General features: G+C 35.3%; 2 protein-coding genes across 2 annotated transcripts; one reads left to right on the top strand and one right to left on the bottom strand.

The window, feature by feature from the left end:
- Positions 1 to 344: 344 nt before the first annotated feature.
- Positions 345 to 3228, bottom strand: LOC116024793 (adenylylsulfatase HINT3). The gene is made up of 7 exons (XM_031265790.1): positions 2856 to 3228; positions 1803 to 1858; positions 1344 to 1401; positions 1110 to 1176; positions 945 to 1000; positions 734 to 787; positions 345 to 657 (listed from the first exon to the last, which is right to left on the bottom strand). The coding sequence occupies exons 1-7, from the start codon at positions 3045 to 3047 to the stop codon at positions 520 to 522; spliced, it is 621 nt and encodes a 206-aa protein (XP_031121650.1). The 5' UTR covers positions 3048 to 3228; the 3' UTR covers positions 345 to 519.
- LOC116024353 (putative receptor-like protein kinase At3g47110) lies at positions 3054 to 16901 on the top strand. Its single transcript, XM_031265248.1, has 3 exons — positions 3054 to 3231; positions 13461 to 16073; positions 16259 to 16901. Exons 1-3 carry the CDS (start codon positions 3054 to 3056, stop codon positions 16657 to 16659), a joined length of 3192 nt encoding a protein of 1063 aa, XP_031121108.1. The 3' UTR covers positions 16660 to 16901.
- The last annotated feature ends 524 nt before the right edge of the window (positions 16902 to 17425 follow it).

Genomic DNA, 17425 nt, shown 5'->3' with positions numbered 1-17425 from the left:
TTTAGGCTTGCAGAACCTTGTGTCCTCCATACGTTTGCAGCAAGTAATGCCTATCCAGAAAACATCATCGAAATACATAAAAACTTGTAACTATTTTGAGATAATGCAGATGGTGCAGGTGCAATGAATGAAATCAATGTGGAAAGGAAAATTGGGGTGCCAGAAACGTGCCCAACCTATGCGAGGCATGTGAGTTTGGCAGCGTGACACAAGCGACCTTGGTTTGCAGTTCACAGGTATTGCATTGTTGTCTACTTGTCTCTAACACCTTATATTAGTAAGAGGATAGCAGATTCTAAATGTAAATAGCATGCATTATTATAAATACATGAACCACAACAATAGAACACCCAGAGAATCAGGCATAGGTTAAGGTTCATTCCTATTTTCATGATTTTGAGTATAAATAGTAACAATACATGACTGAACATAACAGATTCTAGTATTGTACCCTTTACATGAAATCATAAACTATGATGGTTCATGCTCACACCTTGGGACAAAAAAGTATAAAATCTGCTAGCTATGAGTGAGACTAGAACTAGATCCTTGACCTTTGCTGTCCTCAAGGTTGTCGAAAAATGGCAACTTTTCACGAATGCTATATGCAAGTTGCAAAGCTTCATGATCTAACTTCAGTTTTCGTCTCCTCAAACTCTGTAAAGATAAGTGTTTATCAGGAGTTACTCAGTTTCACTGTAATATAGAGAGGGTAAAACTGTAAGAAACATACCTCAGAAGCCCATAAGCAATCACTAGCTTTACGAGGAATTATATGAATGTGTGTCTGAACTTGGCATGCAATACAAAGTTATGAAAGAAACATGTAAGCTCCCTCTCACTTATATCATCAAATTAATCAAAGAAAAACTCCTGATGAAGAAATTCGTGTGTTTAAGATAAAAGATCAGACCAAAAAGGCCTTAAAGATCATAGGCCCTTACATGAAATACAACTTGCCCTGCAGCTGCACCATTGTTAACTAGCAAATTGAATGAATCTGTAAGTCCAAATTTCACCAGTAAAAAATATGTCAGCAAAATACACCCATACACACAAATGTAAACAAGAATGACACTATGAATCAGGAAAGAAGGCAACATATATACCAGATTCTGTGGCTTTCATGACTGCATTACTAATGAGGGGTACTTTTGAGCACATTTCAGCTACAACCTGGAAACAAATCCTCTTCAGATTAGTGAGATCAGGATGTTTAAATAACAAATTTTTATTTAGACATCTTGTAGAAAACTAATAGAGTAATACTAAACTAGAAGAGTTCCATCATTCTGAACCATTAGTTATCACATATCCCTGTGGAATACTAAGAACATACTTACAGATGGTGGAGTTGCTTCAAGAGTAGGAAAATGGCATTTTGGGATAATCAATGAGTGCCTGGCATTGAAGTATGTAGCAATTAGTGGATGACCAAACCCCTAGAAATGAATGAACACTGAAAATTGTGTCTTGCTACAGAGTAAAACTATGATTGCTCAGATTCCAACAGTCCTTCAAGACCCAACCTCTAAGGCAATGTCCAGCAGAAATTAAATAGTATAGAATGGGGGTAACCCCAACCAAGATAGCTAATGATACAAACTTGTAACCACAAAGTTACGAGTTCAAATCCCAGCCCTCTTGGTTTGAGCCAGCTATGAGCAACCTAGGCTGGTTTACCCAGTGCATACTCTAAGGTAGTGGCTGCGGGTTTTCCTAGTCACGTAAAATAGTATAGAATTCAGATAGCAAGAAAAAGGCAAGCAAAAGACTTTGGAGATGAAGAGATGATACCTTACCCCCAACTCAAGGGATTTGTATCTAAAATGCAAAGACATACATCATCTTCATATACCTGTAGTCAAATGATATCCGATGTAATGTTAGATGAGTAGGAAGTACGAACAATAGATATACATGTATTCCATCGAGTTCTACATGGACTCCCATTCTATATTCCTTCACTTTTACTCGATATGATATGTTATTTTCATCATGTGGGTCCCAAAGAAAGTGTCAAACATCAAATTTTTGTGTGAAGGAGTATAAGTAGGGAGTACAAATTGGGAGTCTATGTAGTATTTTCCTATTCCATTTTCTTCTCTACCTCTATGTTGACAGAAAAATCCACTTGATTTAGGTAGAGGATCAAATTAAGTAACCAATTACCTGATTCTATATAAAGAAACAGATTCTTGCTAAAACTTGATATTTCTAGTATCTTTTCCCTTGAATAAGTCTACTGCATTACCCAAATTGGCACAAAAAGCAACATATTATGACATCTAACATGTTGACACAAGTAAATATCATTTTGATTCTCCCAACAGAAAATTTGCAAATGGCCCAGAGTTCATCTTAAATAAATAACTCCTATCCATGCCATTTGACAGGACCAAAGCTTTCTCCAATATAAAGACAAGTTTATTTAATTTATTCCATCACTAGAAAAATAGTCATATCAATCCATTGATAAGCTCAACAATTGAGATTCAACTGACATTCTTAGGCCCTAAACTTTCACCAATCTTATCCGAAACAAATGAGCCCTGGTGGACAAAGTCTAAATTAGCATTTTCACCGTCAGACATAGTGACTGATCTCCTGGCTGAATTGTAGGCACCTCTAAAGGTGAAATAGCTGGTCAGGAGATTTAAGACTGCTCCGTATCCAAAGCAAGCCAAAGGATCGAACCTAGGTTCGGTTAAGAGTGAATGAGTCCATTTTTACTCAACCACACTCTAGAGGTTAAAGTAGCATGCTTTCTATCCTTAACTTGGATCGATATAAAATTGAAATTACCCAGAATGAAGTGTGGTGCATACAATTGAAGAAAGGGTAAAGTGAAGTACCTTCAAAGCCGGAGCTTCTCCTCTAACAATCTTACAGAAAACGCAGTCGCCTTGTTGTTTGTCTCCCGCGTCGGAGCTGGAAGAGCAAGTAGCAACAGAGAGTGGAGAGAAGCATTTGGTTTCAGAAACTGGTGGTGTGGGGCAGACATGGGAAGAGAGAAGAGCGGTACGACGGCGTGCCCTTGCCTCCATTTACGGATGCGATTATGCGGAGAGGGAGAAGAAGAAGAAAGGAGGTTTTTGGGGCATGGATTTAGTGCTAAAAGGAGAGAGGGAGACAAAGATTGCGTTAGGCAGCTCTGTGGTACCGTACGATGGAAAGATTTGAGAGGGGAAATGAGATGGGAGGAGAAGAGAAGAAGGCAGAAAGCAAGTGGTTGGTTGTTGGCTCCGCCTTATCCGCATCCTACTCCTACTGTACAACGTGCAAGATTTTTTGGCATCTTGCATGGCATTAAAACAATTGGCACATTAAATAAGTAAATTTGACCGATATGACTAAGCTGAAAATTTCAATTCATTTTTTTTTTACAGGACATTTGGTTGTGAGGAGAGAATTAGAGGGAAAAAGAATTGTAATTCGATGGAATTGCAATTCAATGAATAAAGTAGGAATTCAAATGACAATGTTTGGTATGCAGGAATAGGAGTACATGGAATTGAAATATAAGAAGAGACAAAATGACTACTACTACCACTACTGTTACTACTACCACCACCACCACCACTACTACTACTATTCATGCATACCAAACACTGTAATTTCAATTCCTACTTTATTCATTGAATTGCAATTTCACTGAATTACAATTATTTTCCCCCCTAATTCCCTCCTCCCAACATAATTATTCTCTATTTTTGTGTTGGCAGCATTATCAATCGGCCGGCGCTTCACCAACGGCGAAGCTCGCCGGTCTCCTTTGGCTGCGACGTGCTCCTCGGGGCAACAACGCCCCTACTTGAGGGGGCGCATGACCGGCGAGGTTATCCACTACAAGAAAAATCACGATTTGCGACGGAAAAATTCCGTCACAAAATGTGAAATTCTGTCACGAATTGCATTTTGTGACGGAATTTTGCATTTTTTGCAACGAAATTCACTCCGTAGTCTCCAAGCTTGTCGTATTTCATTCCACGACGAAAATAATCCGTCGCGAGTAGTGGCGACGGAAAACGGTAACGGAATTTTCCATTGCGAAGTTAGCGACGGAAATCATTCCGTCGTGAGTTCGTCACGATTTTGACAATAGAAATGTTTGCGTCCGTTGCATCACGTGAAAAATATATTTTGTCGCAAAACTCATATCCCTTGCCTGTTGTCGTCGTGAAATATAACGACATAATTAATTATCGTCGTTATTTTGTTGTTAATCTTTCCGTTTCAAACTTTGTATTCTATCACAAAATTTCGTCGTAAAAAAACAACGGAACAAATTGTCATCGCAATTCTGTCGCTAACCTATCCGTTGCAAATTTCATCTTCCGTCACAAAATTTCGTAGTAAAATAACAAAACTAATTACTGTCATGATTTCATTGTGTTTTGGGCAACATAAATCTTTCTGTTACCAATTTCATTGCCATAACAATAACGAATATTTCATCGTTAGAACCACATTTTGTTGCGATTATGCAAAATTATTATTTTTTAAATATTTTGGTAATTATTATTATTTTGTTAAAATTTTAATCTTTGTATTTAAAAATGTTAATATCTAATTATATTTATAAACTTTGGAATAAGACAAAATGAAGAGTTGGAGAATGATTGCAATTTAGTGGAAATTGAAGAGAGCGAGCAAGGTGCATAACTTCTTCCTCTCCATCTTCAAAATTGGACTTGTGCTTCACCAATGGATCCAAGCATATGAATGAAGTGAGCTGGAATTACACAAGATTAAGAAGGCTTCTTTGCTTAAAATTAAGCAAACATGTATTGTGACATACAATATCTCCATGGGTAGAAATTAAGAAATGCTATTTTTTCAATTTGCATAATATATGGTGCTCTAAATTTCTTTAATTTTGATTTAAACTTTTCTTGGATTCTTCTTTTGTTGTATGATGGGGGAACAAGCTCCAAGTATTATCTATGTTCTTATATTAAGTGTTACTACTTGAAGGTGCATTTTAGATAAATTCAGTCTTGTCTATATAACTGATCAATTCAATTTAAGAAGACAAATAGATAGATTTCAAGGTTAAGAAAGCCAAACTTTGCGATTAACAAGCCAACTAGCCGACCAACTTTGCTGGAGTTGTCTCATTATAGTGCATCTTGTTAGGCAACTTGGCTGAAAAAAATTTAATTAGTGTAATGGGCCGGGGGAGAAGGTTGTCAGGCAAGTTGTAAGAAAATTTGAAGTTGTGATGGTGGCAGAGTTCATGAGAGTATGTGTGTGTGTATATCAACTCATTAGTAAGTTTATCATAAGCTTTATCCAAACCTAACACATTGAGTTGAAGAAGAAGATGAAGCATCTTCTTTATTGCCTAATATTTGTTTTCCTCCCCACTTTCCCTGTATCTACAATTTTCCCGTACTCAAATGAAACCGATAGTATTTGATATAGCTTGTGCATTGCATTATTGTGGATCGGCGATTATTCATTGTGATCTAAAGCCAAGTAACATTCTATTTGATAAAGACTTAATCGCTCATGTTGGTGACTTTGAGATATCAAGACTTTATTCACGTACTATAAGAGATTCAATTGGCGAATAAAGTAGTACCATTGGATTAAAGGGGTCAATTGGTGGTACACCAGGTAAGAAATATTGTCAATAAAAATTTTCACGTGTTTCCAAAACAAACTAATGAGATAAAGTGATATTCATATATGGTAGTATCTTATATGTTGATGAAGTTCTTTCCCAAGCTAAGCTATGTATTTAAATGGCTCTATTATTTTTTTTTTCATTTGTTTTGTTTGTGATCCACATTATAATTTGGGATATGATACATATATGTCAATGACTCAATATTAGTGGTTCACATTACAATTTAGATCATGGTTCACATTATGCACATGAGGTCAGAAGGCAAATGCTATGGACCCGAGTCCACCTTGTAACGTGGATCCGAGTCCATGTTTACAATTATAGAACTCTATGTTCATAATTTTAGATCTAAATATACAAAATTACATTACTCAATATTCAAAATTTTTTAACTATATATTCACAATTTTGTTATATCGATTCAAAAATTGCGTTATACTGTTAAATATAGAGTTCTAAAATTGTAAATATAGAGCTCTAAAATTATGAACATGGACCTAGATCTATCTTGCAAGGTGAATCCGGTCCATGACATAACAACCGGAGGTCAGAACAATCGTTATATCGTGCACCACGGTGCACATAGCAATGTGCACCCTAGTCCAAAACGACTTCATTTCGATGTTAGTGGACACGGATGCAAATGACTCCAGGGAATTCATTATCTATAATACACATAATCATTATCTAGAATACACAGAATGTTTGCCCATAATACACAGAATATTGACACAAAATACACAGAACTCATCCTCCTAACATTTGAATGCGCAAACGCATCACAACCTGTGTTAGTTAATAACATGAATACACAGAATATTGACACAAAATACACAGAACTCATCCTCCTAAACATTCAAATGCACAAACACATCACAACATGTGTTACTAACATGAATACACGGAACGGTTGCCTGGAATACACAGAATGATTGCCTAGAATACACAGAACGATTACCTAGAATACACAGAATATTAACATAAATACACAGACCGGCCAAAACGGAAAATGTGATTTCCAAAAAAAGGGACAGTTAGTTTACAATGCTCAAAACGACGTCGTTTACGTACGTGGTGCACGTTGCACACTGCAACGTACGTGGTGCACGGTATAATTTGTCAGGTCAGAAACGAGTAGGTACTCAGGTGAAACAGTGAAGAAAATGAGGGAAGAAGAATAATCTACATTTAAAACTAACTGTTTCATTTGGTAGCTTCTTTGTGTTATTGAATTGATTTTCCAAATTAATTTTATAGGTTCTTTTTACTGGCTGAATGGAATTGTAAGTTGCAAATCCTGAAACTATTTTCAATATTATGTTGGACAACAAATATAAAAATTAGTTTTTTTTTAAAATAAATAATTTATAGTAAGCAACTAGCTAGTTTAGATGGAACATTTGCTACGGCTTGGATAGATTATGATTGATAGGGAATATATATACTCCGGTATACCCGACCTGTATGCCAAGACGACCTGACCGGAAGTGACTATGCATACACTGAGGAACCTTTCTTGATCTTAGATGAGTACTAACCGACCCGACCTGGAGATTAGGACTTTTATTAGACTAAGAGGGCTTTTGTTCTAACTATTTTATGCTCGGTCCCGATTTGAGTGCCTGACCTCGATCCCGAAACCATGAGATTCACCTTTAAATTAAGGAGTACCTCCTGACGCTTAAAACTGGTCTCGATGATTATTGGCATCTTAGACATTTCGTTCCACGTGGACACCCCTCCTCCGCCCCGAGTCCGCCGAGTGCATGTAGGACATGTGTCCCCTTTAGATCTCCTATAAATACTCTGCTAAACACCTATAGATGGACTTTTGGCCATTTGGGGGCTCCCTCTCTCTTCAAGTATATTTCTTGGGAACCTCAGACCCTCGGCTTCCTAACTCCGAGTTCATTCATCTAAATACTTCGTATAATACATACACATACGTATATCCCAGTGAATTTACCACATCAATGATAATGTTGATGCATCTCGAGAAGAGGGAGACCAAGCAATCTCAGCTTAATTACAAGAGATTGAGAGACAATCTTTCTACTGTAATTCTACATAGCTAAGGTTTACAATAATTCATATACTCTGTTTGGCAGAGCTTATAGCTTATTTTAAGCTACTAATAAGCTATAAACTCTATTTGGCAATGTTCCTAAAATAAACCAGTAACTTAAAATCAGAGCTTATTTTTGAACGCTACCTAAAGTAGCGTTTCAAAATAAGCTAGTAGCTTTCTAACTTTTTTTTTCCATCTTTTAACCTTATTATTTTAAAGAAATGACATCCTTTACCCTTCCCAATTAAAATCTTTTTGGCTAAACTTTTTGAATTTTTCTCTTTAATATGTTTGGTTGTAATTTCAATTTGACATTTGTGTTTGAACATTGATTTTTATATGAACTAATCTTATGAATTATAAACATTTTTTTTTTTACTTTATATGTTTTCAAATATATGTTTTTACTTTATATTTTATTAAAATATATTGATTTCACTATTTTATATTTTATATATAAACAAACCTATTTAAATTTAAAACTATTTAAATTGTATGAAGATGTCTTTCTTAGTCTTTTTACATTTATCAGTTTATCATAAATCTAATTTTACCAAACACTTTTAAGCATAACAACTAGCTTAAGAGCTCTTCAGATTTCAGCTTCAAGCTTATAGCTTTTCAGTTTTCAACTACTTTTCAGCTTTCAGCTACCTTTTCAGCTAGGTTTGCCAAACATAGCCATAATGTAGCTATGACCGTAAGTTGCTCAACTCTATAATGTTTCCGCTAAAGATTAGGTTTTATTGTATGCTTACATTTACAATACATCTATATAATTTTGTATATGCTTATATATCAATTTGTTCAACTTCTCGTATTTCACAAGGATGGGTTTTCTTTGAGTCTTAGGTTGCTCATATAAGGTGATATAAAACTTGTAAAAAAGTGTATCTACTATATGTTTGAAACTAGTGCATGTTATAATTTTCACATCTTCCTGTATTTTATTACACTTGAATGCCACATTTTCAATTCCATTATGATAGAGCTCTCATATATAGCATCCGCTGCTCGAGCACATAATTCAAATTCAAGATTTTAGTTAAAGAAAGTTTAAACTACAAATTTTACGCCAGCTATGGCGCAATACATGCTATGACTAACGACTAACGTGGTGTTAAAGCTCACATATATGTAAAGGATTCTTCAAAACTCTGTAGAGTATTATATATACACAATACTTGTCTTCTAAACATAATATTCGTCATATATTAACATGAGAATCACGGTATAAACTTACAACATATGACATTTATTATTAACATTGGAATCGGAATTGGAATGAGAATCAAAATACTTGATAATGGTAATGGGATTTGGTGAAAGTATTTTAATTTGCACGTTTTGTAGTAGGGTGAAATTGAAATTAGAATTATAACCAATATTGATGCTTGGTTGTTTATTATGACCCTATAATAGAAATAAATGTTTTTAAAATACAATAATAAAAAATAAGACAATTATTGGTCCTAATATAATGACATCCAAAACACCAATATGAATTAAAAAAAATCAAAACAAAAATCTAAAAACACTAATTCAAACTTAAAAATCAGATTACTAATAAGATGGAATGATACCGGATTTTAATTAGGGAATGAGGTTTTTAATTAAAGGGGTAATCAAATCTCATAGTTGTGTTTTAAAAATTTGTCAATCAAATACTAACTAGATTTTGATTTCCATTATTGATGTGTAAACCCATGAACCAAATACACCCTTATTATGTTATTTGGCCACATAAGGAGATTGAGTTAAATACCACTAAGAAGATCTAGTGAGAAAATATTAGGGAGAATCAAACTCGCGACTTTTAAATACTAGAATCACGCTCCACTCATTTGACTACTCCTTTAAGGGCTTTTCCTTGATTTTTTTTAGGTGACAAGGGAAACTCATTCCATAGTCACTATCCGAGGGTGTACACTAAATAAATTTCACATTTAGACTCTGACAAAAGACCAAAAAGAGGTAAACCAACTTAAGTTACTCATAATTGACTGACTCAAATAAATGAGGCCAATAAAGCTTCCAGTAAGAGTCAAAGTTATAACCTTAGTTTATGGTTACCAAATTAACAATCTGACCAATTGGAGTTGCCTCTCCATTTCCCTTAATTTTGATAAGCTATTAACGTAAAATTGGGTGTCACGTTGGTCATTATATTACGTACTTATGAATCGAACAATGTGGACCACAAAAGTACTGCATTGTCAGACGTTAAATTCCAAGTCTAGCAACCAGCATAACTTGTCAAACACTTATATAAGAAATTTTTGATCCAATTGGGGTGATTCACTTCATTTTAATCAGCGTCAACTTCTTGATTTAAGATATGTCTAGCTAGCTAGCTCTAAAGTGGTAGTTGTAGCACTAAAATTATGATTTAATAATAATAACAATATAAATTCTACATGCAGCATGGAATCAAATTACTAGCTTGCAGCAAACAAAATTGAGTTAATATCCAATTTAGTTATCAATTATAGTGATTTTTTTATTTAGTCCTAAATGACTTTTGTGCTTAATTACATCATCAACATCAATGATTTTACACAATTAAGTCATTGACTATTAGAATTAAGGACTAATAAATAAAAAAATCACTATAGTTGAGGACTAAATTAGGTAAAACAACTATAATCGAAGACTAACTTTTGTAAAATTACTATTTTTGATGAGTAAATTGGGTATTAACAGATGTGAAATTATCAAGTTATCTTAACATAGGACTCAATTGAGTAAATCCATCAAAGTCAATGATCTAATTAAGCACAAAATGTTGTTTAAGATTAAATCAAGAAAAATCATTATAGTTGAAGATGTCATCAACTATATGCAAACCCAACTTATTGTGTTGCAGAGATTGAGTTGATGAAGATAAATCATGTGTTGGGCAAGCGGATCCAAGATGTGAGTCTAGTCTAGCATGCAGTCATAAAAAAATATAAAGAAATAAAGTTGAAATAAAGTTGAGTACAGTCTTGACAAATTGGTAATTAGTGATTAATTTGATAATCAATATCAGATCAGAGTACGTAGGTGGCAAATTCATTCCATTAAAAACATCTGTCATTTCAGAGTAGGTGACAAATTCGTTCCATTAGCAGGGCCGGCCCTGAGGGGTTCAGGGTGGGCACTTGCCCAGGACCTATCCCTATAGGGGTCCATAGGCCATAAGATATACCGAGTATTATATATATAATATATATTACTTATTATATATTTAAAAAAAAATAAGGTTAATTGTTTCTGGAAGTCGATAACAGAACTCACAAAGATTGAAAGAGACGTTGTCGCACACCCACCGCTCACGGCGCCCAGGAGTATAAGGGTCGCCAGTCGCACCTACGCAACACCAACCACTCAAATACTTAAAGATTTTTGATTGGCTAATTCGGATTGATTGATTCATATAAGTGGCAGCTGCTTTTGTTCCTTTTTTTTTTTTGTTAAGATCGATTTTATAATAATTTTTTTGAGTTAATTTCATTTTTGGTCCTATAATTATAGGTGACAATCCACTTTTAGTCCTTTTTTATCAAAACATCCACTTTTGGTCCTAGTATTATTGTGACATAACCATTTTTTGTCCTCTATCAACAAAATAGTTTAAATTTCGTTAAATACAAGGACATTTTGATCTTCAATTATGGATTAAAAAAAACATAAAAATATAGTGGATCTACCTACTTTGTATAAAAAAAATCTAAATATCCTTGTATTTAATGACATTTCAAGGTCATGTCACAATTATATTAGGACCAGAAGTGGATGTTCGGATAAAAAAGTACTAAAAGTGTAACTTCACCTATAAATTTATGACCAAAAATAGAATTAACTCTAATTTTTTATACAATGTTGCCTAAAAAACATTCATCCGGAAATGAAAAAAGAAAAAGGAGTAAACAAATTGATCATCCGGAAACAAATTCTTCATATAAGGGCCCTTTTTTAAATTTCGCCCCGGGGCCTATAAAACCTTTGGACCACCCTATCCATTAGAAACATCTGTCATGGCGTATGGACCACGAAACAGCATTCAACTTGTCAAACTCGCATATCATCACAAAATCCTTGGGTGACGGAGTCCATTTTGATTAGCATTATCATATTCTTGATTTAGCAAAGCAATATAATATATATGTTGGGTCCCTCCTATGTGAATGGAATAAAATAAAATAAATAAAACAAAAACACAATGTAGTGGAAGGAAAAAGGAGCATGACTTTGCAGCAAGTGGAGACATCATGCGCATGTGGACTGCAACTTTCACTGTAGCTCCATTCTCCAATTATTCCCATTTTGTTTTTGTTTGTTGTTTTTCGGCAGTAGTGGGCAGCAGCAAGTGTAAAAATATTATTTCCATTCTTCTCTCTCTTTTTTCGGCAGTAGAGAGAAACATAGAGAGGCAGTGAGTTCGGCAGTTCAGCAGAGGAAGAAAAACTCATCTTTCTTCTTCCTCTTCTTTTGGCGTTCGGCGGTTCATCAGTAGAAGGAACAAACTATTTTCTCCTTCATCTTTGGTGCAGTTTTGCCGTGCTATTTTGTCGTGGGTTTGCCTAGTTCTTGGGTACTATCTTCATCAAATATTTGAGGTCAGCTTGTATTTATTCCAGGCATCTCTTTGGATAATCTCGTAATATTTGTATTCATTTTACCTTGTTCGTGGTAGTTGAATATTTTGAGTACGAGATATTATTCCTTTTAGCCTGTGAATATTATAAGAATGTTTTGGCCTAGGAGTTGTTGTATTTGATGATTTGTGGATGTATGGCTCGTGTGGTAGCCTAAAACTTTGTACCCGAGATTTGTGATATAGTGGAAATTGTTGTTGTTGGTGGCCCGTGGTTTTTCCCCGTGGTTTTGGGGTTTTCCACGTAAATCTTGTGTTTCTTGTGTTCATATTTATTTTTGGGCTATTGTGTATTATCTCGTATTTGTGTACCGTGTCGGGTCTGTGATTTTGATTGTCACAGGAGGTGGGATTTTTCCCAACAATATATACCCTGTGAGAAAAACACATCACTACTCTGATCTTCTTATTTATATTATCTACATTTCTTATTAAATAAGAAAATTTAATAGAATTTCGAACTCAATTTATTGTGGTGCAGAGAGATTGGTTGACGAAGAAAAACCATATGGATCTGTAATGGAGTATAGACCGGGAAGCATATAGTATTTTTTTATTTTTTTTTTAAATATGTAATTAAACCACGTACTAATAGTAGAAAAAATTTGGAGTTTCTTGTTAAAGCACAAAGAGTCAGATGGTAACATGTGTCATGTTCAAGGAGGAAGAGTCAATACATGAGACTCAATCTCATGACCTTTCATTTGAAAGAATCAGTATATGTCACTTGACCACAAGGTCATTAGATAGTATATGAGGTGTATTTAATTTGCCTCTAGTTTCACGCATATCATAAATTTCTTGGGTGACTGAGTCCATTTTGATTATCGATCATATACAGCAGATTCTTGATTTAGCACATCTATATAAGCAGCAATATAATAACCTGTGAGAAAAACACCTACATGACTCTCTTATTTATCTAAATCCGTCATCTTATATTATTGAATAGAATTGTAGAGATTGAGGTGATAAGATGAGCCATGACAAAACCCTCTCACTCTTTTATTATTATAATTATTATTATTTCTCATCATCTTCTGTACTTCGTACTCTCCACCTTCTCTTTTGCCTAATATGTACTGTTACCCTATCCACTTCCTCCTTTGTATCATCAGCTACTTTCTACTCATCAAATGAAACCGATAGAATTGCTCTTTTAGAGTTTAAACACCGGATTTCGGATGATCCCAATGGAGTAGTTCTTAACTTGTGGAATGACTCTGTGCACCATTGTGGTTGGCCAGGAGTGAGGTGTGGCCATCGACACCGACGAGTTGTGAGTTTGGAGCTTCCTGAGATGGGGTTGGTGGGAACCATATCTCCTCATATTGGAAATCTCACTTTCCTCAGGATTCTTGATCTCAAAATGAATATGTTGCAGGGTGAAATTCCAGGAGAGATTGGTGGTTTGTTTCGACTAAGATATCTCTACCTGTCTTCAAATGCACTGACGGGAGATCTGGCTAAGCTTAATCTTAGCAACTGCTTACAACTTAGGGAACTCAAATTTTCTAATAATGGCCTCCAAGGGAAGCTCCCTGCAGTCCTAGCTAATTTGAAGAAGCTACAAGAACTCTCTCTGGGTAAAAACAGATTGACGGGTGGAATTCCACCGACTTTTGGGAATTTGTCATCACTTCTAAACTTGAGCTTGGAGATGAATCATTTAGAGGGACGTATTCCGCATGAGATTAAACGGTGTTGGAGTTTAAATATCCTTTCACTTGCTGCCAACAATTTCACTGGTACACTATCTCCTTTCTTCAATATGACTTCTATACAAATTTTTTCAGTAACCCAAAACTCACTTGAAGGGACCATTCCAAACTACATAGGAGACACCATGCCAAACTTGAAAAGATTTTATTTTGCCAATAACCAATTCCATGGGACAATCCCTATCTCATTTCTCAACGCCTCTAAGCTTCAAATTCTTGAGCTGTCAAAAAACTATCTTGTAGGTAAAGTTCCAGATAATATTGGAAGGTTAAAAGATCTTCTAGTTTTGAACCTTGAGTACAATCTTCTTGGTAGCAATGGTTCCCTCAATGAATTGGCTTTTATAACATCTTTGTCCAATTGTAGTAATCTAAATATCTTTTCCATTGAACGAAATACATTTGAAGGTAAATTGCCAACCACCATAGCTAACCTCTCATCCAAACTCCATACCCTATATCTAGGAGAGAATAAGATATTTGGTACAATACCCAGAGGAATAAAAAGTCTAGTTAGCTTGATCGCTTTCGGGGCAGGAGTCAATCTATTATCCGGTATTATTCCTAGTGAGATAGGTGAATTGCATAAACTACAAGGTTTGAGTCTTGATCAAAATCAATTATCTGGAAAAATGCCACTCACTCTTTTCAACCTTACATCTCTAGCTGCACTTGTTTTGTTTGACAACAATTTTGATGGCAATATACCCTCAAATGTGGAAAACTTCAGGAATTTGAATGAATTGTACATGTACAATAACAAATTAGATGGCACCATTCCTCAACAAGTTTTTAATTTGCCATCTTTGTCTAAGTACCTTGACATTTCTTATAATTCATTCACTGGTCCGTTATCTCCTGCCGTGGGCAAATTGAAAACACTAAATGCCTTAGACATCTCTGGAAACAAATTATCAGGCAAAATTCCAGATACAATTGGAGATTGTTTGAGCCTTGAATTTCTTGATATGCATGATAATCTTTTTGAAGGTAAAGTCCCACCTTCTTTGGTTTCCTTAAAAAGCATTACGCATTTGGATATCTCATATAACAAGTTAACTGGAGAGATACCAAGAAACCTCCAAAAGCTACCTCTCTTGCAATATTTGAACCTTTCTTTCAATGATCTAGAGGGGGAGGTACCAACAGTTGGAGTGTTTGCAGTGGCAACCAATGTATCATTGCTTGGAAACAAAAAGTTATGCGGTGGTATACCTGAGCTAAAGCTGCCTCCATGTCCTGTGAAGAAAACAAAACACAGAAAGCATTTAAAGCTTATGATTGTTATCTTCACATGTATCTGCTCGAGTCTGGTGTTTGCATCATTCATTGTTGTTCTAACATTGTGTTGGAGGAAACAAAAAAGGGTGGAGTCAGCTAAGTCATCCAAAGTTGAAAATCTTTCCAAAATCCCTTATAGAGACCTGCATCAAGCTACTAATGGTTTCTCTGAGACAAATTTGATCGGTTCGGGAAGTTTTGGCTCTATTTACAAAGGAAGATTTGAGCACGGTGGAGGAGAACAAACAATTGCGGTGAAGGTACTTGACCTTTTAAAAAATGGAGCTACAAAGAGCTTTCTTGTAGAATGTAAAGTGTTGAAGAACATACGCCACCGAAATCTTGTTCCAATTTTGACTTGCTGCTCGAGTTGTGATTTTGCAGGTAATGAATTCAAAGCTTTGGTTTATGAGTTCATAGAAAATGGGGATTTGGATATGTGGTTGCATACACATTCATCTAATGCAAGGACAACTATTCTAAGTGTTCTTCAAAGGTTAAACATTGCAATTGATGTAGCTTGTGCATTGCATTATCTCCATGATGACTGTGGACCCACAGTTATTCATTGTGATCTAAAGCCAAGTAACATTCTTCTTGACAAAGACTTAACCGCTTATGTTGGAGACTTTGGGATATCAAGGCTTTATTCACGTACTATTGGAGATCCAATTGGCGAACAAACTAGTACCATTGGATTAAAGGGGTCAATTGGTTATGTACCACCAGGTAAGAAATATTGTCAATAAAATTTGTCACGTGTTTCCATAACGAACTTATGAGAAAAAGTGATATTCATATATGGTAGTATCTTATGTTGATGAAGTTCTTTCTCAAGCTAAGCTATGTATTTAAAAGGCTCTATTAATTTTTCTCATTTGTTTTGTTTGTCTTCACAAATAATTTTGATTTAGAGTATGGGATAGGAGCAAAGACATCAACTTTTGGAGATGTATATAGCTTTGGAATCCTTTTGTTAGAAATGTTCACCGCTAAAAGACCCACGGATCATTTATTCAATGATGACTGTAGCAGTCTTTGTGAGTATGTGGAGATGGCGTTGTCTGGGCAAGTGATAGAGATAGTAGACCCTTTGCTATCAGCATGCCTAGAAAGCAGTCATGGAATAACACCAGATGTAGAGTTGGAGAATGATGGCAATTTGGTGGAAATTGAAGAAAGCAAGGTGCATAGCTTCTTCGTCTCCATCTTCAAAATTGGGCTCACTTGTGCTTCAAGATTACCAATGGATCGCATGCATATGAATGAAGTGAGCAGGGAATTACAGAAGATTAAGAAGGCTTTCTTTGCATAAAATTAAGCAAACATGTCTTGTGACACACAATATCTCCCTGGGTGAACTAGCTAGCAATTGAGAAAAACTCTATTTTGAATTTGCTTAATATACGGTGCTCTAAATTTCTTTTGATGTAAACTTTTTCTTGAATTCTTCTTTTGTTTTATGATGGCAACAAGCTGCAAACATGTTCCTATATTATGTGTTGTAATTTGGTTTGAAGTTTGCATAAACAGTTATCATTTTATTGGTTTCTAAAACTAGTTAACTGTCAGTCTATGAAGTGAGCAGGAACAAATTTAACTGTGGACCGTGGTCCCCTTAACAACATGAACCAAAGTAGAAAAATAATGTCATTTGAAGTTTTTCCCATTAACAATGATAGACAGTAAATTCCGTTATAGTCTATGCTGCAATTTCTCTCATTATTTAGTTTTATTTTATTTCTGAGAAAAAGAACTTAATTCATTAAATCAGATGAAAGACAATCAACAAGAAAAAGGGGAGGAGCATCAAACCACTCCCCGCAACCTGACAAAGAAACGGCCTCCCGAGCAATAATGTTGGCAGCACGATTCGCAGATCGCTTAACAAAACAGAAGTCTACATCCTCAATCGTAGATGCAACTTCTCTAACATCGTCAATAAGAAAACCAAAAGCAGAAATAAAAGGATTCGAAGATAAAGCATAATAAACGAGTTGACTATCAGTTTCAACATCTACGTTACCCATCCCGGTTCCTTGCAACCAACTTATCGCTTCACGAACACACATAGCCTCAGC

This window comes from Ipomoea triloba, chromosome 7 (genome assembly GCF_003576645.1).
Source record: "Ipomoea triloba cultivar NCNSP0323 chromosome 7, ASM357664v1".
NCBI classification, from domain to species: Eukaryota; Viridiplantae; Streptophyta; class Magnoliopsida; order Solanales; family Convolvulaceae; genus Ipomoea; species Ipomoea triloba.
This window is presented reverse-complemented; position numbering and strand designations above follow the sequence as displayed.